The sequence below is a fragment of the Trematomus bernacchii genome, unplaced genomic scaffold (assembly GCF_902827165.1).
Source record: "Trematomus bernacchii unplaced genomic scaffold, fTreBer1.1, whole genome shotgun sequence".
Taxonomy (NCBI): domain Eukaryota; kingdom Metazoa; phylum Chordata; class Actinopteri; order Perciformes; family Nototheniidae; genus Trematomus; species Trematomus bernacchii.
The window spans coordinates 5,483,919-5,511,707 of NW_022988050.1; the positions used below are offsets into that span (position 1 = coordinate 5,483,919).

Sequence of the window (27,789 nt, forward strand, 5' to 3'; positions counted from 1 at the left end):
GCAGATATTAGTATGTGTAGAGCAAAAGTAATTACTTTATTCAATTCATATTTTGAGAATCATTCATGCCATTTAAAGAGAATAAAATACTAAATATGATTTATCTCCTCTCAGGATTATCTGCATTGCCTTATGTTTAAGGTTTTCATGAGCATTATTCACAACTTTCATAAAAACTAAAGGATAAATTGAAAAGTATAATTTAAAAAACAAACAATCGCCACATCAATCAATAATGAAAATATGTGTTTGTTCCACCCCTAATACTGTGCATTTCATAAAAACAGTCTAAGACAACTCGTGTAGTCTAGAACAAGCAGATATTGGACTAAAACATATACTTCAAAGGCTGATCAATGGTAAAACAAGCATTCACTTGAATTGAAACTGGATGTATTGGAGTATTCTCTTTGCCCTCTGGTTAACCTGTGGGCAGGTAGGCTCCTGGGTTGTGGGAGCTGTAGTCCGGACACACTTTCTGCACCAGTCTGTAGTCGGTGCTGTAGAAAGAGACGTAGATGCAGATGACCTGGAAGGGCTTGGAGCACATCCAGGTGACGTGGCTCTGCGTCTGCTCCTGAGCGCAGGTCTTGGACGGGTCGTAGTTACACAGCATCACCTTTTTGTTGCGCTCCGTCTTCTCGTAGTCCACCCTGCAGTTGAAGGTCTTGGACTCTTTGGGGTTGACCACACTCTGGCGCTCCAGATCAAACTCTACCTCCTTCATTGGGGGCACGAGGCTGACGGACACGTTGCCCACCCCTGTGGAGTTGTGGCGGAAGTAGACTCCCAGAGAGCCGTTCCCGTGATCCACAATCTTTCCCATTATCAGCAGATTCAGTTTGACCGTTTTAATGTTTGAGTAGAAGTCCCCCCAGCTGAACGTCCTGGAGAACTTGGAGGCCCCATGGACTTTCATGATGGGACGGAGCTTTATCTTTAAGGATGGGTTGGAGTGTGACTGGGAGTTTCCTCCGAGTATTTCCAGAAGTCCCTGCTTAGCATGGGGGCCGGTGAGGGGGAGTTTGGTGTTCAAATGTCCAGTTTGGAGCGCCGAGTCTTTCTGTGAAGAAGGGTCTTCAGATGGTGCTCTCTTGCTGAAGGAGACTTTATCCTGATGTTGCCCAAGAACAAACTAGACAGGAAATCAGGAGAGAAATGTGAATGTTAAGTACAAGGGGACATAAATGTTTAGATTCAGTTTATATTCATTAAGAATATCTATTCTACGTTACACTACTGTCCAAAAACATAAAAGTGATGTGTCCAAAATAGAAATGTATTGACTTAACAACATACAGACTACTGTATATCTAACTACACACATACTGTTGTTAGATCAAACTCCAAAAATGCATTTAATTATTTTGACATGTAACTGCAAAATAATTCATCATTTTACAGGGTTATATCATGGTATAATAAAAGGTCACGGCTGAAAATAGGCTAATTTAGTTAAAAAATAATTAGAATGCAAAAGATTGGTACACTTTCTTAACAAATACACTTTGCTACTCTCCACCTGCTTGCTCGTTCTTTCCCTAACATAACACCGGTGTGAATGATGTCCTTGACTTACCAAACCAAAGGTTCCTTCCAGAAGTATCCAAACAAAGTACCGTGGGGCGAACATCTCCATACTGCATGAATCCCTGTCTTAAGATCCATCCATTCACCTGGACTTCCTTCAGGATGAGTACAGTTATAAGTCCATGTTGAAATGCTCCTTCATTTGAAAGTCTGGGAGAGTTGTTCCTGCAGAAACCCTCCTGTGTGCTGCATCTCCCTCGCAGACACACTGGGAGGCTTTTTCAGATCTCAAGGTTTTTATCACTCAGTTTTGCTGTGTCTCCCCCCTCTCTCTCTCTCTCTCTCTCTCTCTCACCCTCCCTCACACACACTCACATTCCCCTTTCTTTAAAGATATGCAGTGTTAACAATAACCCCTCTGGATGTCCAGCCTGTTGTCCCCCTCCCTTTCTCTCTCCATCACTGGAAAACATCTTGCATTATCTTCTAGGTGATGAAATATAAAAATTGACACTTTTTAAAATGAGGATTTATTTTTGATGAATTTGACTGTCACTGCCCCACTGTGGCCTGAGAGCGAAGTGCAGACTGAGCTGGAATAATACAAATTGACTAGCGGGTATATTGCACGCACACCTTCACTCAATCCTGAGGATTTCGTCAGCTCAGAGCCTGACCCCAAACATTGATGAACTTGCACCCAAGATGAGATGCCAAGTATCTGGCTTGAACTAGCATCACCGAGCAGCAAACGGAGTTTAAATGGATGTTTCCTTTTGCACTTTTTTTCTTGCGACAACAGGGCATGTTTGTTTTTTTCTTTGACGGAAATTGTTTTTTGAAGCTGTTGTTGGCCTGTGGAAAAATGTAATCATAAGAAATTATGAAAAGCTGCAGATAGAGCCATAAGAAATGAATGCAACTGATTATTTAATGTTTAATGGGCAGTAATTTAAGCTTTGTTAGTTCCAGGTTTAATATGTGCAATAAGTTCATTTCAATAAGTTTTGCAATAAACATTGAACCAGTCCGGCCCTCGACTAGTACCGATTTTTAAATGTTGGCCCACTGTGTATTTGGGTTTGACACCCCTGGACTAGCAACTATAATTCTAAACAAAAATAAAACAGAAACATATTTATGGCATACTAAACAATGACATTTTTTATTAAAAGTTATAAGAATTTATTGTTGTAAAGCTTGTCATACATTTGTTGCAAAAAAGTTAGTACAGTCTGAAAAAAAGTCTTAAATGTGTCATATTTGTTCTTTAACAAGTAATAGAAATTTGTAATATGCCATACAATTGTACAGAAATGTAATAGAAGCATGATGAAAGTCTGCAATAAAATAAGTTATAGTATGATATAAAAGTATAAAATATAATTTAAAAAAAACTACAAAAAGGTCCAAAATGTTATATAAAATAATCATAGCCATTCAAAAAGGTCGTAAAAAGGTTCAGAGTTTAGCATGTAAAAAAATCAAAGCATAGTATATCATAATATTGAATAGAAATGTTGTAGACGCCAAAGAATAGTTTCATTTTAAACATTAAAGTCATAGCATGCACTAAAATATATTAAGAATGGAATAAAAAAGATCACATTGTAGTTTTTTATAAAGAGGGATTAAGTAAAGTACGACAAATGTCATCAACAAAGGCAGATTAAGGGCGGAGGCTGCACGAAGTGACAATCCATCATCAAGCCTTTCTTGCATTGTTTTTTCTAAGTGGCTTAAATGAATTCCAGCGTGTGGCTCTGAACCAACTCAGAGACGTGACTGACGGCCACCTGGCACATCAGAGATCTCTGCAGCCGCCGCCTTCCTGTAACTCCATCGACACTTGATTACATGAAGTCACCTAATAGTGTAAACATATTTTTTATCAAAATAACAACCTGAATCATTTAAACTCCTAATTTGCCTCATAAAGGTGGAGATAAGCATGTGATATGATTCCAGTAGAGGTAGTTTAATTCATTCACCTGCTGCAGATTTGATATTTTTGGGTCATTTGGATGAATTTGCACCTGGAGAATGTCCCGCCTCCTGTCAGCCTGCTTTTGCTTGTTACGAAGGTCATGTTGCATGGTTTTGTTTAGTTGCATTAAGTTTCTAAGGACAGAGTTACGATAAGGAAGCGGAATAAAAGGGTATCTATTTCAGATCGGGACAGATTTTGGAAAGCTATCAGCACTTTCCTGTTAGCTGTGCATCAGAGCAACAAGTGTGTTCAAGTTAAAACAAAAAAAACGAGTTTCCTGATTACCATAAGCCTTAATAAAAACTCTTCGCAGTTGATACTCAAACACATAAAGGTAATGATTACTAATACATAATCTGTACATCATAAGCCTAATGCATTAACCTGTAATACAAGAGACCAGAAAACTGACAAGAAGATACACAGACGCTTTAAAAAGGAACTGTTTTGTCTTCATCAATACGATCATTTTGATCATATGATCATATAATAAACTTAGCAGCACTTCCGTATTGATTGTTGGTTTGTGTTTCTGGGTTTCGGGAGCCTTTTAGATATCCAGGTGCTTTCAAGAGCATAGTGGATTTTAAACCTTTTCCGTCAACTTAATAACTAGTTCTTAAGGGGCTTCATGTTAATTAATAATGTGGAATTTGAAGGATGCAATTGCTCAGATAAAACACAGCACATAAACTGAGACTGCATTACAGATCAGTGTGGGAGTTTAAAGGCGTGAGACGTGTGTGATGAGTTTTGAAGGACTGCATTTATAACATATTTTAGATATTTTTGGAAGTGTTCCTTGTTTGGGCGGCCCACTTTCTTCTTTAAATGTTCGTCCCTGATGTGTACGGTAAAACACGCACACATCAAGTTGACACTTCATCAGACACACCTAGCTTATTAAAAACTGCTTTATTGCATTGAAGTGAGCTTGTTTATTAGCTTACCTGTTGAAGTTGTAACACACAAAGGGAAATCATATTTGGAGTCCACATTTATGCAATACTTAACTGACTGACTGTCTGTGTTTATTATACTGGAATTATTGTTTTGTTGCACAATTTACTACACTAACGCATTTATGTTACCATGTAAATTCAAATGTCAACACAAACAAACAGAAAAACACACCTATCAAGAAAATGGTGTTTCTTTTTTTAAAACACTTTAAATCTGTCTTTTTTTCTTCCTGGGCCAAAATGCCTTGTTGATGCCAGAGGTCAGAGGAGAATGGTTCAAGATGGTAGAAAGGCAACAGATGTGGACTCCAAATATGATTTCCCTTTGTGTGTTACAACTTCAACAGGTAAGCTAATAAACAAGCTCACTTCCCTGTTTAATGCAATAAAGCTCACCTGCAGGTCAATATAATGATTGATGCAGTTTGTACTAAGCTAGGTGTATCTGATGAAGTGTCAACTTGATGTGTGCGTGTTTTACCGTACACATCAGGGACGAACATTTAAAGAAGGAAGGGGCCTGCCCAAACAAGGAACTTCCAGAAATATCTAAAATATGTTATACACTTCAAAACTCATCACACACGTCTCACGCCTTTAAACTCCCACACTGATCTGTAATGCAGATAGTCTCAGTTTATGTGCTGTGTTTTATCCGAGCAATTGCATCCTTCAAATTCCACATTATTTAAACTAACATGAAGCCCCTTAAGAACTAGTTATTAAGTTGACGGAAAAGGTTTAAAATCCACTATGCTCTCGAAAGCACCTGGATATCTAAAAGGCTCCCGAAACCCAGAAAAACGTTTGACTTAAACACGAACGCACCATTGGTTTTAAGACCCACCTCTTTTCCCTCGCTTTCGAGTCAGTCTGAGCTCTACCTATTTGTATGCTTTTATTGTCTGTTGCATGTGCCTTATATTTGAAAAGTATAATTTTAAAAAACAAACAATTGCCACATCAATCAATAATGAAAATATGTGTTTGTTCCACCCAGTGGCGTCGCCTGGCCTGGGCATCCGGGGCTTTAGCCCCGGATGTTTTTTCTGTAGCCCCGGACAATTCTCCCTCAATAATATAATACATTAACCGTGCTTTACGTGAACCTCATCATGACACAAGAGAGGACGGCAGCACTGTAATTTCCCGTGTTCATTGAATGCAACAGAGGCATGACACCAGACCAATCAGAGAGTTGCATGGAAATAAACGTGTGCTTGTGTCATTCAAGCTCGGCTCTGTGTGTGTGTGTGGCAATAGCGCACAGTGATAGAGAGAGAGAGAGAGAGGGAGGGGTGTTGTTAGCATCTGGTTAGCTAGCTGCACTAACGGACACATGGAGCTGTTTGTTCCACAAGAAGCTGGAGGAGAGTCCTCTCCTCTCAGACTGAGAGACTCAGGTGAGCTAAAGGACTCTCTGAGTGTTTAGATAGTTAACTTTAGTAAGTTATCTCAGTGGGTCTCAAACGGTTTGGTCACAAATTATTCAAAAGATTATTTCCGCGGCACACCTTCATATGATCATTATAGTTATAAAAAAAATAAGAGAATAAAGGAAAAACAGTTATGAAATACTATATGGCAGTAAAACAAGAATAGAGTTTAAAAGGGGAGTGATTAGTAAAATATCCATAAAGAAAAAGTACATCTGTTTACAGTTCTGCTTCATATGGGTGTTGAGAGAGGTATCCATAGGTCTCTTCATTTTGCTCTCAAAGTTCACCAGATTGATGCATCTAACTTCAATATTTAAAAAAAAATCTTCCCGGGGGAGCATCCCCCCAGACCCCCCTAGAGGAGGTGAGCCCCCCACTCATAAAAAATACCACTTTACCCCTGCCTATATGCCGTGAGCTGATTATCGAGCCTTCATTGTAACAGTCGCGGGTGTACTGTGTGTGTGCGTGTGGGGAGTGTTGCAGTGAAAAATGCCACTGTAGTGCCGCCGCCACTGTGGGCTAAGCCCCGAATGTTTTCAGGTCCAGGCGACGCCCCTGGTTCCACCCCTAATAGTGTGCATTTCACAACATATATTTATTCTTATGTGTGCCTTTTATCTATTCTTATGCACCTTTTATCTATTCTTATGTGTGCCTTTTATCTATTCTTGTAATATTATATTTTATTATAATGTTATGTTCATTGTGAAGCCCTCTGTTTTTTAAATGTGCTATAGATTGGATTGGTTTTAAAGTTTGTTCTCATTTGGGGCACATGTAAGAAGCAGGCTTACTGTCTCTGAAAAGATCCTGAAAAGAAAGCACTTTGATCAGTTGATGTGAACTCTACATCCTTCTTATGAATTGGGATATAGTACAAAAACAACTGAAGATACCTCGTGAACAGCAATGCTTCTCTTCTCTCCAGTAGTGCTCTTCTCTCCTGTGTCAAACTTACAGCACACAGTGATTCTGGTACAGACTTTGATTAAAGAATTACATTTAAAATGAGACTTTTAACACATTGCTTCATCAAACTAGTTCAGACATTAATTGCCATCAGGTGTGCCTTCAATCACCTGGTGCTGATTAGCAAAGATTTACACTTCCATTTCAAAGTCAAAAATAGGAAGAAGCGACTTGATATTTAGTGTGTTTATCAGGATGGAGAACAAAAGGTGAAGGTAAACTAAAACAAAGTCAGATAAATAGCTTTCTATCTCTGTGTAATGCAAGCATAGCTCACAATAAGTGCCTCTATCTTTGTCTTTTTCTGTCATCCTTCCAGGTAAATGGAAGTCTCTCTTTTTCCACCTCTGTCAAGTTTCGTATCACGACATCGATTTAATATCAATATATTTCCCAGTTAGCCCGGCAACATTTTAACTGCCGTATCAAGGGTTTAGAACGACAAATCCACACAGATTTTCCTTTTAATAGTTTTCCATCCATCTACCTGCACTGCCAGGTCGACTTGTGGATTTTGAGAATCAGAATCAGAATACCTCCCACAGAGGGGAAATATGCGTTGTTACAGCAGAAAAAGACCCACAGACAGCTTGATGTTACATATGTTACATGCATAAAAAAGTATTAAAGTTAAAAAAAACATTTGACGTATTATCTATCCACCCTCCCACTCTCCATAATCTTAAACTGCCCAGTGCGGAAGCGTGGGTCACCAGTCATTCACAAGGCTATCACAGGATGCAGAAATACACATTCAGGCAGACACATGAAGAATCACTTTGAGATGTATAATCAGTAAGAATCTGGACTGAAGACGCATGCTATTGTGTCTGTGTGTTTTACTGAGATTGGTAAAATAATCCTATTCTCTTCAGTGATCTTCAGTCATCACTACTTCTGTAAATGCATCAATGAAACTCTGTAATGTTGTTTATTTCCTGCAGCGTTGCAAATCCATCCATCATCGAGGTGTTGTCAGAGACTCATCCCAGCATGATCCTAAAGCTCACACTTTGACAGGTTATTATTGTGTATTTTTTTTAAATCTCTCTCGTTCCACCACATCCAAAAGGTGCTCTATTGGATTGATATTTGGTGACTCTGGAGGTCATTTGAGTGTTCATTGAACTCATTGTCATGTTCATGAAACCAGTTTGAGATCATTTGAGCTAAACGATGCTCACTTCTAGTTTAAAGGGACCTAAAGTAGGCCAAGAAAATATCCCCCATACCATTAACCACCACCACCAGCCTGAACCGTTGATACAAGGCAGGATGGATCCATGCTTTCATGTTGTTTATGACAAATTCTGACCCTTCCACCAGGGGCGTTTCCTGGACCTGGAAACATTAGGGGCTTAGCCCACAGTGGCGGCACCAGAGATTTTCTTTTGAGGCTGCTGTGGGGTAGCTTGACGTTTCATAGAGGGTGCTCAAACATGTAGGGTTTCCCATTAAGGTACCGGGCGCTACAGTGGAATGTTCTACTGCAACACTCCCCACACGCACATACACAGTATACCCGCGACTGTTACAATGAAGGCTCGATAATCAGCTCACGGCATATAGCTGGTATTTTTTTCCTTAATGCAATGCAGAGATATTCAATCGTCAAGCATATACATTTAATTGATTTTAAATGTATTTGATAGTGAGAAGCTTTTATAAATGGATTTACAATATTATTTTTGCACTGAAGACTTTTACTGGAAACCCCAGGAACAACCAGCCACACTTGTTTGACCAGCCTTTACAGAGTATGTAAAACATCCCATGATTAAAGATGATATTAATAAAACTTTCACTGCTTCCTCGTGGCATTCCACCATCTACAGAGGCATTACAGATCTTATCATGATGTTTGTTCACTTTTTAAATTACTCAGAACTTAAAAGGGCTGCCAAATGTTCAGCCACATAAACATTTTTGGCAAGATATTGTTTTTGATTAACAATAGTTTCCTCGTCATACTGAATCACACCTTTTGGGTTCTCCCTTCCCTGTAAGGAAATGAATGCTTTGTTTTTTTAGGTGAGGCAGTGACTGATTTGATTGATCAACAAACTAGGTAACTTTAAAAAAAAAAAAAAAAGTAATAGACTAAAATGTAAAACCCTGAGAAAAAACAAAGGAATATAAGTATAATATAGAGGAATATATATATTTAAAGGTACAGCACGTAGATGTCTAGATATGCAACAGTATCTATTCAACATCTGTGTTTTAAGAATTAATTTTAGTGTCACACGGATGCACATAATTTATTTCATAGCATCCTGAGTACATTTACCACATTTTTAAATTACATGTTTTAGCCTTTTAATAAATCATCACTATATTTTTGGCAATCATTTTTTCCAAAAGAAATTGTATTTTTAATCTACTCTTCAAACACCTTAAATTAAGATTACTCCTTGATTGACTTTTAAAAATATGTATTTTAGCCAGAAGAATAGTTGTATTTATTAACTGTGTGTGGTCTACATCTAAAAGCCCAAATAAAATATTAAAGGGTGTAAATGTAAATTCAATATTTGCCGCCAAATAATTTGCAAAACATTATGATTTGTGTGGAAACATTTTCATTATTAAGATTTCTTTTTAGTTTTAACCTCTTTTCCATTCTCTTTCTTGATCCTCCTTAGCAACGGTCATTACAGTCCTTGACAGCGGTCTGTTCTAATGGATTTACAACGTGTCACATGTTCTGAATTGACCAATCATAACTTTAAATACACCCCATAAAAGCTGCTATTTTCCTCCATACCCAAATCTCTAAAAAAGGGGCTGCAACGGATCTGATAAAAACTGATCCAGATTTGAACACTGTCCTGACGTCAGGACAGTGGCGCTACGGCTATTGGGCCAACTCCACCAATCAGGAGGAGACAGCCACGGCCATTGCCGTTCGAAAGTGCTGGAGACGCACGCTGTAGTACATATGCCAGGCCAGTAGATAGTGCTGTTCTCACTGAATCTGCCCTTGCAAAAACAGAGCTAGAAATGGTCAAATTGAGCAAAATGAGGCATGGCTGAAATGCATGATCTGTTTGGTATTTTGAAAAAAAAAAAGTATAATTATGCCTTATATAGGTATGGTCCTACACTATATTATTCAGATATAGCATGATAGGTCCACTTTAAATTAAGATGACTCCTTGATTGACTTTTAAGAATATGTATTTTAGCCAGAAGAATAGTTGTATTTATTAACTGTGTGCGGTCTACATCTAAAAGCCCAAATCAAATATTAAAGGGTGTAAATGTAAATTCAATATTTGCCGCCAAATAATTTGCAAAACATTAGGATTTGTGTGGAAACATTGTCATTATTAAGATTTCTTTTTTGTTTTAACCTCTTTTCCTTTCTCTTTCTTGATCCTGCTTTGCAATGGTCATTACAGTCCTTGACAGCGGTCTGTTCTACTGGATTTACAACGTCTCACATGTTCTGAATTGACCAATCATAACTGTATTTAGCCTCCGTATTGTTTATGGTTGAATGTGGGCCGCAAAAACATTATTGATTCTTAAGTGGGCCCTGAGTTGAATAAGGTTGGGCACCGCTGATCTAGATAATTGCCTCACTTGTGATGCACTTGAAAGACCAAGTTAATGACGGGTGATCTATAGTTAGAAACCTGGAACACAAACGTTAATTACCTGAGATTTTTCATTAATACTTTATCAGGTGATTGTTGAGAAACAAAACAGAAACTTAACAACAGTGCCTCGGAACAAAAGAGTTTTCACAAAGAGGTCAGCCTTCACATTCCTAAATATTTGCGTCCTTCACCCTGAGCCTGTTTTTCAGGTCTCAGGCTCGAAAATGACATTCCCAGAACAAATGACCATATCTTCCCTTCTAAAAGGGTTACATTAATAATCTTTTTTCTCAAAGTAATGATAAACCTGGGAGTTGGATGTAGAAAAGTCAGAATCAATATAGATGTTTTTTATTTTAAAGAAAATTCAGATTGAACATAATAAAAAACTGTAAATTATAGTGTCCGTCCAAAAATTATTATTTACTTATAGTGAAAACTACCCTTGGATGATGGTAAGGTAGACTAAAAGCTTTAGGAATCCAAAGTACAACATATAATAAGTACCCTGTATCAAGATTGATGCAAAACAAGTGACATTTGACCTTTTTAGAGAGGTTTAGCAAAAAACACTCCACCTCTGAGGTGATTTGGGTTTGAAATGGGCGTTTTTACCGTTTCTCTGGAACCCATTGGTCGATTTTGGTGATTGACATCTCTTTTTTACCGTTAGAGCCAATAGAATCGAAGGGGGATTTTCACATACACACACATATTAACAAAAAAAGGTGGGGGCTTTGCGCATGCAGGTTTGCATCAGAGCAAACCTATCTCTCGCTCTGACATCTGGAAACGGAAAAGCAGGTTTATTGCTTATGGATTATCAGAAATCATTTCAAAGGGACACAGACACATTGGATTAACCTATGGATTAACTTCAGCAGCGTTTTTATCATTTGAATGCCTTGAAGACCACTTTTGACCAGACAACGACACAGGTAAGCCATGTTAGCGTTTTTAGCTACCTAGCGCCACATGTTTTGATGTCTGTTTTTGTTTATAAAGTCGCGAGTTCTTATCATGGAGTGATGATGTACGTACCGATCGATTCGGTGTATTCTCACGATCTAATCGATGGGTTGGACGTGCAGCTACGATAAGTAATAAGGGTGTTATGAGTGAGTTTCTGTGCAAAACGCCGTTAGCATTTTTTCGCTCGTGGCTAATTCATAGACCCAGCGCTAGCTTTGTGTTTTTTTTTGAAAAAATAAATAAAAATGATCAGTTAGCTGAGTTTCTTCCCATTACATGGATATAAAACATTCATAGTTTATTGAATATTAAGATGCCCTCAGACGCTGTTTCCTGCAGATGACACGTTTTTCCCCCCGGTATCGGGGGTGCGGTGTAGAAGAGGTTAAGATATAGTAGGGTTTCGATAACTTGTGACTTAAAGTTACTTGCATGGTGTATACAAAAAGTAGATAAAAAAGGGTTCAATGGGAAATGTTAACATTTTAATAAATACACCCCATAAAAGCTGCTATTTGAATATCATCGAGATTACTAAAGTCAAACAAGACATTGCTTCATCAAACTAGTTCAGACATTAATTGCCATCAGGTGTGCCTTAAATCACCTGGTGCTGATTAGCAAAGATTTACACTTCCATTTCAAAGTCAATAATAGGAAGAAGCGACTTGATATTTATTTCAAGATATAAATAAATACCTCTCAAATCCACAAGGTAGTGTGTTTATCAGGATGGAGAACAAAAGGTGAAGGTAAACTAAAACAAAGTTAGATAAATAGCTTTCTATCTCTGTGTAATGCAAGCATAGCTCACAATAAGTGCCTCTATCTTTGTCTTTTTCTGTCATCCTTCCAGGTAAATGGAAGTCTCTCTTTTTCCACCTCTGTCAAGTTTCGTATCATGACATCGATTTAATATCAATATATTTCCCAGTTAGCCCGGCAACATTTTAACTGCCGTATCAAGGGTTTAGAACGACAAATCCACACAGATTTTCCTTTTAATAGTTTTCCATCCATCTACCTGCACTGCCAGGTCGACTTGTGGATTTTGAGAATCAGAATCAGAATACCTCCCACAGAGGGGACATTTGCGTTGTTACAGCAGCAAAAGACCCACAGACAGCTTGATGTTACATATGTTACATATGTTACATGCATAAAAAAGTATTAAAGTAAAAAAAAAGTTATAACATTTGACGTATTATCTTTCCACCCTCCCACTCTCCATAATCTTAAACTGACCAGTGCGGAAGCGTGGGTCACCAGTCATTCACAAGGCTATCACAGGATGCAGAAATACACATTCAGGCAGACACATGAAGAATCGCTTTGAGATGTATAATCAGTAAGAATCTGGACTGAAGACGCATGCTATTGTGTCTGTGTGTTTTACTGAGATTGGTAAAATAATCCTATTCTCTTCAGTGATCTTCAGTCATCACTACTTCTGTAAATGCATCAATGAAACTCTGTAATGTTGTTTATTTCCTGCAGCATTGCAAACCCATCCATCATCGAGGTGAGGTCAGAGACTCATCCCAGCATGACCCTAAAGCTCACACTTTGACAGGTTATTATGAATTTTTTTAAATCTCTCTCTCAACATCTGTATTCTTATAGGTGATATATTCTATATACACTCACCGTCCACTTTATTAGGTACACCTTGCTAGTACCGGGTTGGACCCTCTTTTTCCTTCAGATCTGCTTTAATTCTTCGTGGCATAGACTCAACAAGGTGCTGGAAACACTCCATATTGACCTGATAGCATCACGCAGTTGCGGCTGATTTGTTGGCTGCACATCCATGAGGCCAATCTCTCGTTCCACCACATCCAAAAGGTGCTCTATTGGATCGATATCTGGTGACTGTGGAGGTAATTTGAGTGTTCATTGAACTCATCGTCATGTTCATTACACCAGTTTGAGATAATTTGAGCTAAACGATACTCACTTCTAGTATAAAGCAGAGCCGGCCCGACCCATTAAGCGACATAAGCTGCCGCTTAGGGCCCCGCAGCCACTAAGGGGCCCCCTAGCAAAAAAAAAAAAAATATATATCAGTACACCGTTGCCGTGATAAGTACAGGGTTGCCAACTCTCACGCATCTGGCGTGTGACACACGCTTTCACTCTCAATCTCACGCTCTCACGCTGCCCAAATTATTCTCACGCCAAAAACAAGAATACGAAGACTAGAAACGGTTTTGAAAACTTTTGTCACGTAGTGATTGTCTTCTCAATAGAACATCTTTGATAATGTCTTCTGGCCAATCAGAATCACGATAACGGCGTGGTGTTGTTGCAGGAAGTCCGGACGGAGAATACTTTTGCGGTAGTACATCTCTATACATCGATACAACATTACTTGTTGATAGAAATCAACACGTAATGAAATAAGACCCCACGGTTTGATGATTGATAGGTGTGTGGGCTGTCTTTCATTTTGACACACAGAACAATGGGGGCTATCCACCCTTATCCACAATGTAAAGTAATTCACACAGCCTCTTCCCTCTTCTCTCTGTGAGGAGCAGCAGGTTCAGCTTTCAGAACAAAGTAACAAAAAACTAAAATGGCATTCATTTTTTTAAATATGTCGTGTAGTAATAGATGTATTTATTTTTCTTCTCAAGAGAGTACCAGAATGTGTATTTTATGTTAGTATTTCAAAAAATCCCCTGGGGGAGAATCCCCCCAGACCCCCCCGCAGGGGTTGGGTTTTCAGCATGTCAACTCTTTCACTTGTGGGGAAATTGCAGGATTGGCTCCAGGTCGCCCTTTTTATTTACTACAAGACAAATGTGCCTTTTTATTTCATACAGTTCAATTTGGATTGAGACAGGGAAATAATCTAAACCTCACGCGTGGCGTTTCACTGTCGGGGGGAGCGTGTATGTAATTACATTGCAAATACTGACTTGAGCCCCACCACTATGGGTTAGTCCTACCATAGATTACACAACAAAAATACTCTGGAGCCGCAACTGCCGACCCGTATTGCCCATGCGCAGATCTAAGATCCAGTAGAAATGATAAAAAAGTAAAAGTCTGCTGCTTATTGTTCTACTAGGCCAAAATAGAGTCAAAGAGTATATGAGAGTGAGAGTGTGTTAATTAATATATTTGGCAGTTTGGAGTAAGTCTGGAGATTTGTTTGTGTGTGTGTGTTTCATGTATAGGCCTCTCACGATAATTCATTTTGTTGGATACATTTTCCCGGAAATTATTGCGATAAACGATAATATTGTCGGCACCGTTGTATGACCATTTTAGACCACTGACATAATGATAATATATAATTATAATTCAAGTACATCCTTTCAAACTGCTAGTCACATCCTCATGTAAATGGCAATTTATCGAGGTCAGAAAAGTTATCGAGTTCATTTTTATTTATCGTACGATAAGTCAATTAATTGCTTATCGCGACAGGCACACAATAAAACAGTGGAAACAAACATGTTTGACTTTCATTAGTGAATGAAACTGTGTGCCCTTTATAGTCTGTGTCCATTATTGTGTATTTGTATATATTGTATATATATCCTATATGCTAAGGTCCCGCTGCTGACACGATAGCAGTCATTTCGTGCGCATATGTGTAATTAAACCGAATTAAACCCATGATATCAAAATCTCACTCCAGCCAGGTACCCAAAGTTGGCAACCCTGTAAGTATGTTTAATTAATTGTGTTAATAGGCCTAGATTGCCTACTCTCAAAGTCATGTATTATATTATTGAGTCAATAATATAATACATTAACCGTGCTTTACCTGAACCTCATCATGACACTAGAGAGGACGGCAGGATTTTAATTTCCCGTGTTCAGTGAATGCAACAGAGGCAAGACACCAGACCAACCAGAGAGTTGAATGGAAATAAACATCTGTCTTATTGGCTGACAGGTACCTATCCTGTGAGCTGTGACAATGTTTAAAATAAACTGTCAGTCGGACTCAGAGTTTTTGAAGATGGACATAAGAACATTTTTTCTTAAAAAAGTCGAAAATTGTCAAGTGGTGGCTCACACAACAACCCCAGAGCCACCACTTGAGCCAGGTAAACAAGGTATGTAAATGTAAGTAAACTTCCAAGTCATGTGAACATGTAAGCAAAGCATACATTACAGCTACGTTGACGTCACTTTGAATCGCGGGGGTAAGCTAAACCGTTAGCAAGTAGCTATAGCTAGCCGGATATATTAAATAAACACTTTGTCATACAATCTAAATGTAATGTTTTTTAGCGTTACCTGGTGATTTCAAAGAAAGCTCTCTGGGAAATGTTGACTTACTGTTCGACATGAAGCTAGAAGCTACCTTACAGTACACAGTTGATCCTGAGTCCTGTCAGTTAAAGTTGTAATAGTTAGCTTAGCTAAGCATCAACCTAGCACTGAAATATATGGATGTTATGTGACAGTATTTCTGAGAAAAAGTCAGCTGAAATGGTGGCATAGTTGCCACTGCTTTACGTGTCGACAGCATGTTTGAACGTATTTGCAGCAGTAAATGTGGCTGTTTGGCCACTGACGTTGCCATAACAACACCTGAATTAAAATGTGCAATCTCTTTTTGTGACAGATTTTTGCATGAAATTATAATTCTTCTGAATGATATTCCTATTGACAGCTAGTTTCTATATGAACATTATGAGATGGACAGCCAGAGAGAATAAATGAAAAACAGTTATGAAATACTATATGACAAAACAAGAATACAGTTTAAGTGATTTGTAAAATATCCATAAAGAAAAATCTGTTTACAGTTCTGTTTCATATGGGTGTTGAGAGATGTATCCATAGATCTCTTAATGTTGCTCTCAAAGTGCACCAGATTGATGCTTTTAACTTCAATATTCAAAAATAAATCTTCCCGGGGGAGCATGCCCCCGGACCCCACTAGAGGAGGTTAGGTCCACGGTGTTTACATGCTTATTTATACAATATGTGTGCTTATGCTAACATCATAAGACAAAAGTTGGTTCCGTGTTGTGTGTAGTGAGAACGCGCTAGAGTGAGGGGGGCCCCCAAGCCAAAGCTCGCTTAGGGCCCCCAAAAGTCTAGGGCCGGCCCTGGTATAAAGGGACCTAAAGTATGCCAAGAAAATATCCCCCACACCTTTAACCACCACCACCAGCCTGAACCGTTGATACAAGGCAGGATGGATCCATGCTTTCATGTTGTTTATGCCAAATTCTGACCCTTCCGCCAGGGGCGTTTCCTGGACCTGGAAACATTAGGGGCTTAGCCCACAGTGGCGGCGCCAGAGATTTTCTTTTGAGGGTGCTGTGCGGTAGCTTGACGTTTCATGAGGGTGCTCAAACATGTAGGGTTTCCCATTAAGGTACCGGGCGCTACAGTGGAATGTTCTACTGCAACACTCCCCACACACATAGTATACCCGCGACTGTTACAATGAAGGCTCGATGATCAGCTCACGGCATATAGCTGGTATTCTTTTCCTTAATGCAATGCAGAGATATTCAATCGTCAAGCATATACATTTAATTGATTTTAAATGTATTTGATAGTGAGAAACTTTTATAAATGGATTTACAATATTATTTTTACTGGAAACCCCAGGAACAACCAGCCACACTTCTTTGACCAGCCTTTACAGAGTATGTAAAACATCCCATGATTAAAGATGATTATAATAACACTTGAACTGCTTCCTCGTGGCATTCCACCATCTACAGAGGCATTACAGATCTTATCAGTTTGTTTACTTTTTAAATGACTCTATATCCATTTCCCCGATGATTAAGCTAGATAGATAACATGACAGCTGTAAATCCCTTTTTTTACATTTGAAGTCAATTCTGTCCCAGTTGTAAGCCATGATGACAGACTTTATCATCATCATCTTAATCGCGTTTGTGCTTATTATTTGTGATTATTGTTTCTGCTTGCAGTCAATAAGCAGGGTAATCGAAGATAATAGGACGCAGATGACTAGCATATTTCCAAACTATTGTGCCGCTCCTCATCTGTCAAAACTTAAAAGGGCTGCCAAATGTTCAGCCACATAAACATTGTTGGCAAGATATTGTTTTTGATTAACAATAGTTTCCTCGTCATACTGAATCACGCCTTTTGGGTTCTCCCTTCCATGTAAGGAAATGAATGCTTTGTTTTTTTAGGTGAGGCAGTGACTGATTGGATTGATCAACCAACTATGTAACTTTCAAAAAAACAAAAAGTAATAGACTAAAATGTAAAACCCTGATAAAAAACAAAGGAATATAAGTATAATATAGAGGAATATATATATATTTAAAGGTACAGCACGTAGATGTCTAGATATGCAACAGTATTTATTCAACATCTGTGTTTTAAGAATTAATTTTAGTGTCACACGGATGCACATAATTTATTTCATAGCATCCTAAGTACATTTATCACATTTTTAAATTACATGTTTTAGTCTTTTAATAAATCATCACTATATTTTTGGCAATCATTTTTTCCAAAAGAAATTGTATTTTTAATCTACTCTTCAAACACCTTAAATTAAGATTACTCCTTGATTGACTTTTAAAAATATGTATTTTAGCCAGAAGAATAGTTGTATTTATTAACTGTGTGTGGTCTACATCTAAAAGCCCAAATAAAATATTAAAGGGTGTAAATGTAAATTCAATATTTGCCGCCAAATAATTTGCAAAACATTATGATTTGTGTGGAAACATTTTCATTATTAAGATTTCTTTTTAGTTTTAACCTCTTTTCCATTCTCTTTCTTGATCCTCCTTAGCAACGGTCATTACAGTCCTTGACAGCGGTCTGTTGTAATGGATTTACAACGTGTCACATGTTCTGAATTGACCAATCATAACTTTAAATACACCCCATAAAAGCTGCTATTTTCCTCCATACCCAAATCTCTAAAAAAGGGGCTGCAACGGATCTGATAAAAACTGATCCAGATTTGAACACTGTCCTGACGTCAGGACAGTGGCGCTACGGCTATTGGGCCAACTCCACCAATCAGGAGGAGACAGCCACGGCCATTGCCGTTCGAAAGTGCTGGAGACGCACGCTGTAGTACATATGCCAGGCCAGTAGATAGTGCTGTTCTCACTGAATCTGCCCTTGCAAAAACAGAGCTAGAAATGGTCAAATTGAGCAAAATGAGGCATGGCTGAAATGCATGATCTGTTTGGTATTTTGAAAAAAAAAAAGTATAATTATGCCTTATATAGGTATGGTCCTACACTATATTATTCAGATATAGCATGATAGGTCCACTTTAAATTAAGATGACTCCTTGATTGACTTTTAAGAATATGTATTTTAGCCAGAAGAATAGTTGTATTTATTAACTGTGTGCGGTCTACATCTAAAAGCCCAAATCAAATATTAAAGGGTGTAAATGTAAATTCAATATTTGCCGCCAAATAATTTGCAAAACATTAGGATTTGTGTGGAAACATTGTCATTATTAAGATTTCTTTTTTGTTTTAACCTCTTTTCCTTTCTCTTTCTTGATCCTGCTTTGCAATGGTCATTACAGTCCTTGACAGCGGTCTGTTCTACTGGATTTACAACGTCTCACATGTTCTGAATTGACCAATCATAACTGTATTTAGCCTCCGTATTGTTTATGGTTGAATGTGGGCCGCAAAAACATTATTGATTCTTAAGTGGGCCCTGAGTTGAATAAGGTTGGGCACCGCTGATCTAGATAATTGCCTCACTTGTGATGCACTTGAAAGACCAAGTTAATGACGGGTGATCTATAGTTAGAAACCTGGAACACAAACGTTAATTACCTGAGATTTTTCATTAATACTTTATCAGGTGATTGTTGAGAAACAAAACAGAAACTTAACAACAGTGCCTCGGAACAAAAGAGTTTTCACAAAGAGGTCAGCCTTCACATTCCTAAATATTTGCGTCCTTCACCCTGAGCCTGTTTTTCAGGTCTCAGGCTCGAAAATGACATTCCCAGAACAAATGACCATATCTTCCCTTCTAAAAGGGTTACATTAATAATCTTTTTTCTCAAAGTAATGATAAACCTGGGAGTTGGATGTAGAAAAGTCAGAATCAATATAGATGTTTTTTATTTTAAAGAAAATTCAGATTGAACATAATAAAAAACTGTAAATTATAGTGTCCGTCCAAAAATTATTATTTACTTATAGTGAAAACTACCCTTGGATGATGGTAAGGTAGACTAAAAGCTTTAGGAATCCAAAGTACAACATATAATAAGTACCCTGTATCAAGATTGATGCAAAACAAGTGACATTTGACCTTTTTAGAGAGGTTTAGCAAAAAACACTCCACCTCTGAGGTGATTTGGGTTTGAAATGGGCGTTTTTACCGTTTCTCTGGAACCCATTGGTCGATTTTGGTGATTGACATCTCTTTTTTACCGTTAGAGCCAATAGAATCGAAGGGGGATTTTCACATACACACACATATTAACAAAAAAAGGTGGGGGCTTTGCGCATGCAGGTTTGCATCAGAGCAAACCTATCTCTCGCTCTGACATCTGGAAACGGAAAAGCAGGTTTATTGCTTATGGATTATCAGAAATCATTTCAAAGGGACACAGACACATTGGATTAACCTATGGATTAACTTCAGCAGCGTTTTTATCATTTGAATGCCTTGAAGACCACTTTTGACCAGACAACGACACAGGTAAGCCATGTTAGCGTTTTTAGCTACCTAGCGCCACATGTTTTGATGTCTGTTTTTGTTTATAAAGTCGCGAGTTCTTATCATGGAGTGATGATGTACGTACCGATCGATTCGGTGTATTCTCACGATCTAATCGATGGGTTGGACGTGCAGCTACGATAAGTAATAAGGGTGTTATGAGTGAGTTTCTGTGCAAAACGCCGTTAGCATTTTTTCGCTCGTGGCTAATTCATAGACCCAGCGCTAGCTTTGTGTTTTTTTTTGAAAAAATAAATAAAAATGATCAGTTAGCTGAGTTTCTTCCCATTACATGGATATAAAACATTCATAGTTTATTGAATATTAAGATGCCCTCAGACGCTGTTTCCTGCAGATGACACGTTTTTCCCCCCGGTATCGGGGGTGCGGTGTAGAAGAGGTTAAGATATAGTAGGGTTTCGATAACTTGTGACTTAAAGTTACTTGCATGGTGTATACAAAAAGTAGATAAAAAAGGGTTCAATGGGAAATGTTAACATTTTAATAAATACACCCCATAAAAGCTGCTATTTGAATATCATCGAGATTACTAAAGTCAAACAAGACATTGCTTCATCAAACTAGTTCAGACATTAATTGCCATCAGGTGTGCCTTAAATCACCTGGTGCTGATTAGCAAAGATTTACACTTCCATTTCAAAGTCAATAATAGGAAGAAGCGACTTGATATTTATTTCAAGATATAAATAAATACCTCTCAAATCCACAAGGTAGTGTGTTTATCAGGATGGAGAACAAAAGGTGAAGGTAAACTAAAACAAAGTTAGATAAATAGCTTTCTATCTCTGTGTAATGCAAGCATAGCTCACAATAAGTGCCTCTATCTTTGTCTTTTTCTGTCATCCTTCCAGGTAAATGGAAGTCTCTCTTTTTCCACCTCTGTCAAGTTTCGTATCATGACATCGATTTAATATCAATATATTTCCCAGTTAGCCCGGCAACATTTTAACTGCCGTATCAAGGGTTTAGAACGACAAATCCACACAGATTTTCCTTTTAATAGTTTTCCATCCATCTACCTGCACTGCCAGGTCGACTTGTGGATTTTGAGAATCAGAATCAGAATACCTCCCACAGAGGGGACATTTGCGTTGTTACAGCAGCAAAAGACCCACAGACAGCTTGATGTTACATATGTTACATATGTTACATGCATAAAAAAGTATTAAAGTAAAAAAAAAGTTATAACATTTGACGTATTATCTTTCCACCCTCCCACTCTCCATAATCTTAAACTGACCAGTGCGGAAGCGTGGGTCACCAGTCATTCACAAGGCTATCACAGGATGCAGAAATACACATTCAGGCAGACACATGAAGAATCGCTTTGAGATGTATAATCAGTAAGAATCTGGACTGAAGACGCATGCTATTGTGTCTGTGTGTTTTACTGAGATTGGTAAAATAATCCTATTCTCTTCAGTGATCTTCAGTCATCACTACTTCTGTAAATGCATCAATGAAACTCTGTAATGTTGTTTATTTCCTGCAGCATTGCAAACCCATCCATCATCGAGGTGAGGTCAGAGACTCATCCCAGCATGACCCTAAAGCTCACACTTTGACAGGTTATTATGAATTTTTTTAAATCTCTCTCTCAACATCTGTATTCTTATAGGTGATATATTCTATATACACTCACCGTCCACTTTATTAGGTACACCTTGCTAGTACCGGGTTGGACCCTCTTTTTCCTTCAGATCTGCTTTAATTCTTCGTGGCATAGACTCAACAAGGTGCTGGAAACACTCCATATTGACCTGATAGCATCACGCAGTTGCGGCTGATTTGTTGGCTGCACATCCATGAGGCCAATCTCTCGTTCCACCACATCCAAAAGGTGCTCTATTGGATCGATATCTGGTGACTGTGGAGGTAATTTGAGTGTTCATTGAACTCATCGTCATGTTCATTACACCAGTTTGAGATAATTTGAGCTAAACGATACTCACTTCTAGTATAAAGCAGAGCCGGCCCGACCCATTAAGCGACATAAGCTGCCGCTTAGGGCCCCGCAGCCACTAAGGGGCCCCCTAGCAAAAAAAAAAAAAATATATATCAGTACACCGTTGCCGTGATAAGTACAGGGTTGCCAACTCTCACGCATCTGGCGTGTGACACACGCTTTCACTCTCAATCTCACGCTCTCACGCTGCCCAAATTATTCTCACGCCAAAAACAAGAATACGAAGACTAGAAACGGTTTTGAAAACTTTTGTCACGTAGTGATTGTCTTCTCAATAGAACATCTTTGATAATGTCTTCTGGCCAATCAGAATCACGATAACGGCGTGGTGTTGTTGCAGGAAGTCCGGACGGAGAATACTTTTGCGGTAGTACATCTCTATACATCGATACAACATTACTTGTTGATAGAAATCAACACGTAATGAAATAAGACCCCACGGTTTGATGATTGATAGGTGTGTGGGCTGTCTTTCATTTTGACACACAGAACAATGGGGGCTATCCACCCTTATCCACAATGTAAAGTAATTCACACAGCCTCTTCCCTCTTCTCTCTGTGAGGAGCAGCAGGTTCAGCTTTCAGAACAAAGTAACAAAAAACTAAAATGGCATTCATTTTTTTAAATATGTCGTGTAGTAATAGATGTATTTATTTTTCTTCTCAAGAGAGTACCAGAATGTGTATTTTATGTTAGTATTTCAAAAAATCCCCTGGGGGAGAATCCCCCCAGACCCCCCCGCAGGGGTTGGGTTTTCAGCATGTCAACTCTTTCACTTGTGGGGAAATTGCAGGATTGGCTCCAGGTCGCCCTTTTTATTTACTACAAGACAAATGTGCCTTTTTATTTCATACAGTTCAATTTGGATTGACACAGGGAAATAATCTAAACCTCACGCGTGGCGTTTCACTGTCGGGGGGAGCGTGTATGTAATTACATTGCAAATACTGACTTGAGCCCCACCACTATGGGTTAGTCCTACCATAGATTACACAACAAAAATACTCTGGAGCCGCAACTGCCGACCCGTATTGCCCATGCGCAGATCTAAGATCCAGTAGAAATGATAAAAAAGTAAAAGTCTGCTGCTTATTGTTCTACTAGGCCAAAATAGAGTCAAAGAGTATATGAGAGTGAGAGTGTGTTAATTAATATATTTGGCAGTTTGGAGTAAGTCTGGAGATTTGTTTGTGTGTGTGTGTTTCATGTATAGGCCTCTCACGATAATTCATTTTGTTGGATACATTTTCCCGGAAATTATTGCGATAAACGATAATATTGTCGGCACCGTTGTATGACCATTTTAGACCACTGACATAATGATAATATATAATTATAATTCAAGTACATCCTTTCAAACTGCTAGTCACATCCTCATGTAAATGGCAATTTATCGAGGTCAGAAAAGTTATCGAGTTCATTTTTATTTATCGTACGATAAGTCAATTAATTGCTTATCGCGACAGGCACACAATAAAACAGTGGAAACAAACATGTTTGACTTTCATTAGTGAATGAAACTGTGTGCCCTTTATAGTCTGTGTCCATTATTGTGTATTTGTATATATTGTATATATATCCTATATGCTAAGGTCCCGCTGCTGACACGATAGCAGTCATTTCGTGCGCATATGTGTAATTAAACCGAATTAAACCCATGATATCAAAATCTCACTCCAGCCAGGTACCCAAAGTTGGCAACCCTGTAAGTATGTTTAATTAATTGTGTTAATAGGCCTAGATTGCCTACTCTCAAAGTCATGTATTATATTATTGAGTCAATAATATAATACATTAACCGTGCTTTACCTGAACCTCATCATGACACTAGAGAGGACGGCAGGATTTTAATTTCCCGTGTTCAGTGAATGCAACAGAGGCAAGACACCAGACCAACCAGAGAGTTGAATGGAAATAAACATCTGTCTTATTGGCTGACAGGTACCTATCCTGTGAGCTGTGACAATGTTTAAAATAAACTGTCAGTCGGACTCAGAGTTTTTGAAGATGGACATAAGAACATTTTTTCTTAAAAAAGTCGAAAATTGTCAAGTGGTGGCTCACACAACAACCCCAGAGCCACCACTTGAGCCAGGTAAACAAGGTATGTAAATGTAAGTAAACTTCCAAGTCATGTGAACATGTAAGCAAAGCATACATTACAGCTACGTTGACGTCACTTTGAATCGCGGGGGTAAGCTAAACCGTTAGCAAGTAGCTATAGCTAGCCGGATATATTAAATAAACACTTTGTCATACAATCTAAATGTAATGTTTTTTAGCGTTACCTGGTGATTTCAAAGAAAGCTCTCTGGGAAATGTTGACTTACTGTTCGACATGAAGCTAGAAGCTACCTTACAGTACACAGTTGATCCTGAGTCCTGTCAGTTAAAGTTGTAATAGTTAGCTTAGCTAAGCATCAACCTAGCACTGAAATATATGGATGTTATGTGACAGTATTTCTGAGAAAAAGTCAGCTGAAATGGTGGCATAGTTGCCACTGCTTTACGTGTCGACAGCATGTTTGAACGTATTTGCAGCAGTAAATGTGGCTGTTTGGCCACTGACGTTGCCATAACAACACCTGAATTAAAATGTGCAATCTCTTTTTGTGACAGATTTTTGCATGAAATTATAATTCTTCTGAATGATATTCCTATTGACAGCTAGTTTCTATATGAACATTATGAGATGGACAGCCAGAGAGAATAAATGAAAAACAGTTATGAAATACTATATGACAAAACAAGAATACAGTTTAAGTGATTTGTAAAATATCCATAAAGAAAAATCTGTTTACAGTTCTGTTTCATATGGGTGTTGAGAGATGTATCCATAGATCTCTTAATGTTGCTCTCAAAGTGCACCAGATTGATGCTTTTAACTTCAATATTCAAAAATAAATCTTCCCGGGGGAGCATGCCCCGGACCCCACTAGAGGAGGTTAGGTCCACGGTGTTTACATGCTTATTTATACAATATGTGTGCTTATGCTAACATCATAAGACAAAAGTTGGTTCCGTGTTGTGTGTAGTGAGAACGCGCTAGAGTGAGGGGGGCCCCCAAGCCAAAGCTCGCTTAGGGCCCCCAAAAGTCTAGGGCCGGCCCTGGTATAAAGGGACCTAAAGTATGCCAAGAAAATATCCCCCACACCTTTAACCACCACCACCAGCCTGAACCGTTGATACAAGGCAGGATGGATCCATGCTTTCATGTTGTTTATGCCAAATTCTGACCCTTCCGCCAGGGGCGTTTCCTGGACCTGGAAACATTAGGGGCTTAGCCCACAGTGGCGGCGCCAGAGATTTTCTTTTGAGGGTGCTGTGCGGTAGCTTGACGTTTCATGAGGGTGCTCAAACATGTAGGGTTTCCCATTAAGGTACCGGGCGCTACAGTGGAATGTTCTACTGCAACACTCCCCACACACATAGTATACCCGCGACTGTTACAATGAAGGCTCGATGATCAGCTCACGGCATATAGCTGGTATTCTTTTCCTTAATGCAATGCAGAGATATTCAATCGTCAAGCATATACATTTAATTGATTTTAAATGTATTTGATAGTGAGAAACTTTTATAAATGGATTTACAATATTATTTTTACTGGAAACCCCAGGAACAACCAGCCACACTTCTTTGACCAGCCTTTACAGAGTATGTAAAACATCCCATGATTAAAGATGATTATAATAACACTTGAACTGCTTCCTCGTGGCATTCCACCATCTACAGAGGCATTACAGATCTTATCAGTTTGTTTACTTTTTAAATGACTCTATATCCATTTCCCCGATGATTAAGCTAGATAGATAACATGACAGCTGTAAATCCCTTTTTTTACATTTGAAGTCAATTCTGTCCCAGTTGTAAGCCATGATGACAGACTTTATCATCATCATCTTAATCGCGTTTGTGCTTATTATTTGTGATTATTGTTTCTGCTTGCAGTCAATAAGCAGGGTAATCGAAGATAATAGGACGCAGATGACTAGCATATTTCCAAACTATTGTGCCGCTCCTCATCTGTCAAAACTTAAAAGGGCTGCCAAATGTTCAGCCACATAAACATTGTTGGCAAGATATTGTTTTTGATTAACAATAGTTTCCTCGTCATACTGAATCACGCCTTTTGGGTTCTCCCTTCCATGTAAGGAAATGAATGCTTTGTTTTTTTAGGTGAGGCAGTGACTGATTGGATTGATCAACCAACTATGTAACTTTCAAAAAAACAAAAAGTAATAGACTAAAATGTAAAACCCTGATAAAAAACAAAGGAATATAAGTATAATATAGAGGAATATATATATATTTAAAGGTACAGCACGTAGATGTCTAGATATGCAACAGTATTTATTCAACATCTGTGTTTTAAGAATTAATTTTAGTGTCACACGGATGCACATAATTTATTTCATAGCATCCTAAGTACATTTATCACATTTTTAAATTACATGTTTTAGTCTTTTAATAAATCATCACTATATTTTTGGCAATCATTTTTTCCAAAAGAAATTGTATTTTTAATCTACTCTTCAAACACCTTAAATTAAGATTACTCCTTGATTGACTTTTAAAAATATGTATTTTAGCCAGAAGAATAGTTGTATTTATTAACTGTGTGTGGTCTACATCTAAAAGCCCAAATAAAATATTAAAGGGTGTAAATGTAAATTCAATATTTGCCGCCAAATAATTTGCAAAACATTATGATTTGTGTGGAAACATTTTCATTATTAAGATTTCTTTTTAGTTTTAACCTCTTTTCCATTCTCTTTCTTGATCCTCCTTAGCAACGAGTTAATATCAAAGGGCATATTTGTATTTTGTGCCTCTACTCCTGTGACATGTTTCCATGCTTTAATGTTCAAAAAGCTCTTTATTTTTTTAGCCTAACACGTACAATGTGTTGGAGCGCTAGCCAATAGAAGCGCGATTGTTAAATAGTGATGTCTCTATGGCACAAAAGTAAACTAAAGAGTCCAATGGGGAAGTTTGAGGCAGGATTTTAGCCTTTGCAGACCATTTACATGCACAAAAACCTATACAACACACTACAGGAAAGGGAGAACCTCAAAAAGCAAGTTGCTTCAAAAGACACTGGATAGTTTTCCTCAAGATGGAATTTGTACCATTTGTATAGCATTATCAATTAGTTCATGTGTTTTTAATGGTGACCAATTATGCTTCGAGGCATTTCCCTTTACATAAACACGTTATATTGAAGTGCAGCTTACTCTGTATACTCAAGATTTTTGGTGAAATATATAACCTTTTTGTTTCTGCTGAACAGAATCTGATAATCTTTATTATTGTTAAAGAACAATGGATTGTTTGGTTCACTTGGTATGAGGAAGCAATTAGAATAGGTGACAAGTTACAGGAATATCACTTGTAACTTGTCAAACCACATATTTATGGGACTCTGCCAACTTTTTTGATTTAAGTATCGTTGCAGCACGGATGTCTCGCATAGATGAGCGCTGAACAACCACAGGCGAACATCTAAACAGGTAATATATTTATTTTGTATTAATGAGATTCTTTTTTTATTTCAAGCCACATACTGATATTTATATAGTGTACAATACTATACTGTACTGTACTGTGCTATACAACCATACTTTTTAAAAAGGGGTTTTGATTTCT

At 38.1% G+C, this 27,789-nt stretch overlaps 2 protein-coding genes across 51 annotated transcripts in view; one reads left to right on the plus strand and one right to left on the minus strand.

Annotated features, from left to right (window-relative positions):
* Window positions 1-421: 421 nt before the first annotated feature.
* LOC117474004 (neurexophilin-1-like) lies at window positions 422-1,755 on the minus strand. The gene is made up of 2 exons (XM_034119995.1): window positions 1,580-1,755; window positions 422-1,135 (listed from the first exon to the last, which is right to left on the minus strand). Exons 1-2 carry the CDS (start codon window positions 1,637-1,639, stop codon window positions 422-424), a joined length of 774 nt encoding a protein of 257 aa, XP_033975886.1. The 5' UTR covers window positions 1,640-1,755.
* A 25,827-nt stretch (window positions 1,756-27,582) lies between these two features.
* LOC117473764 (alpha-tectorin-like) overlaps window positions 27,583-27,789 on the plus strand; it is a 38,113-nt gene continuing 37,906 nt past the window's right edge. For 49 of the 50 annotated variants that reach the window (XR_004555057.1, XM_034119583.1, XM_034119609.1 and 46 more), the window contains exon 1: window positions 27,599-27,653. The gene's annotated coding sequence lies outside the window, so the exon portion shown is untranslated. Of the gene's footprint in view, window positions 27,654-27,789 lie in introns of all 50 variants that reach the window. The other variant, XM_034119579.1, reaches the window with a different exon arrangement.

What these genes read in the sequence shown, in the direction of transcription:
- LOC117474004 (XM_034119995.1), bottom strand. Translation starts at nt 1,639, where the DNA reads ATGGAGATGTTCGCCCCACGGTACTTTGTTTGGATACTTCTGGAAGGA. An exon ending in TGGAAGGAACCTTTGGTTTG is followed by an intron (nt 1,136 to 1,579) that starts GTAAGTCAAGGA and finishes TTTCCTGTCTAG; the next exon opens with TTTGTTCTTGGGCAACATCA.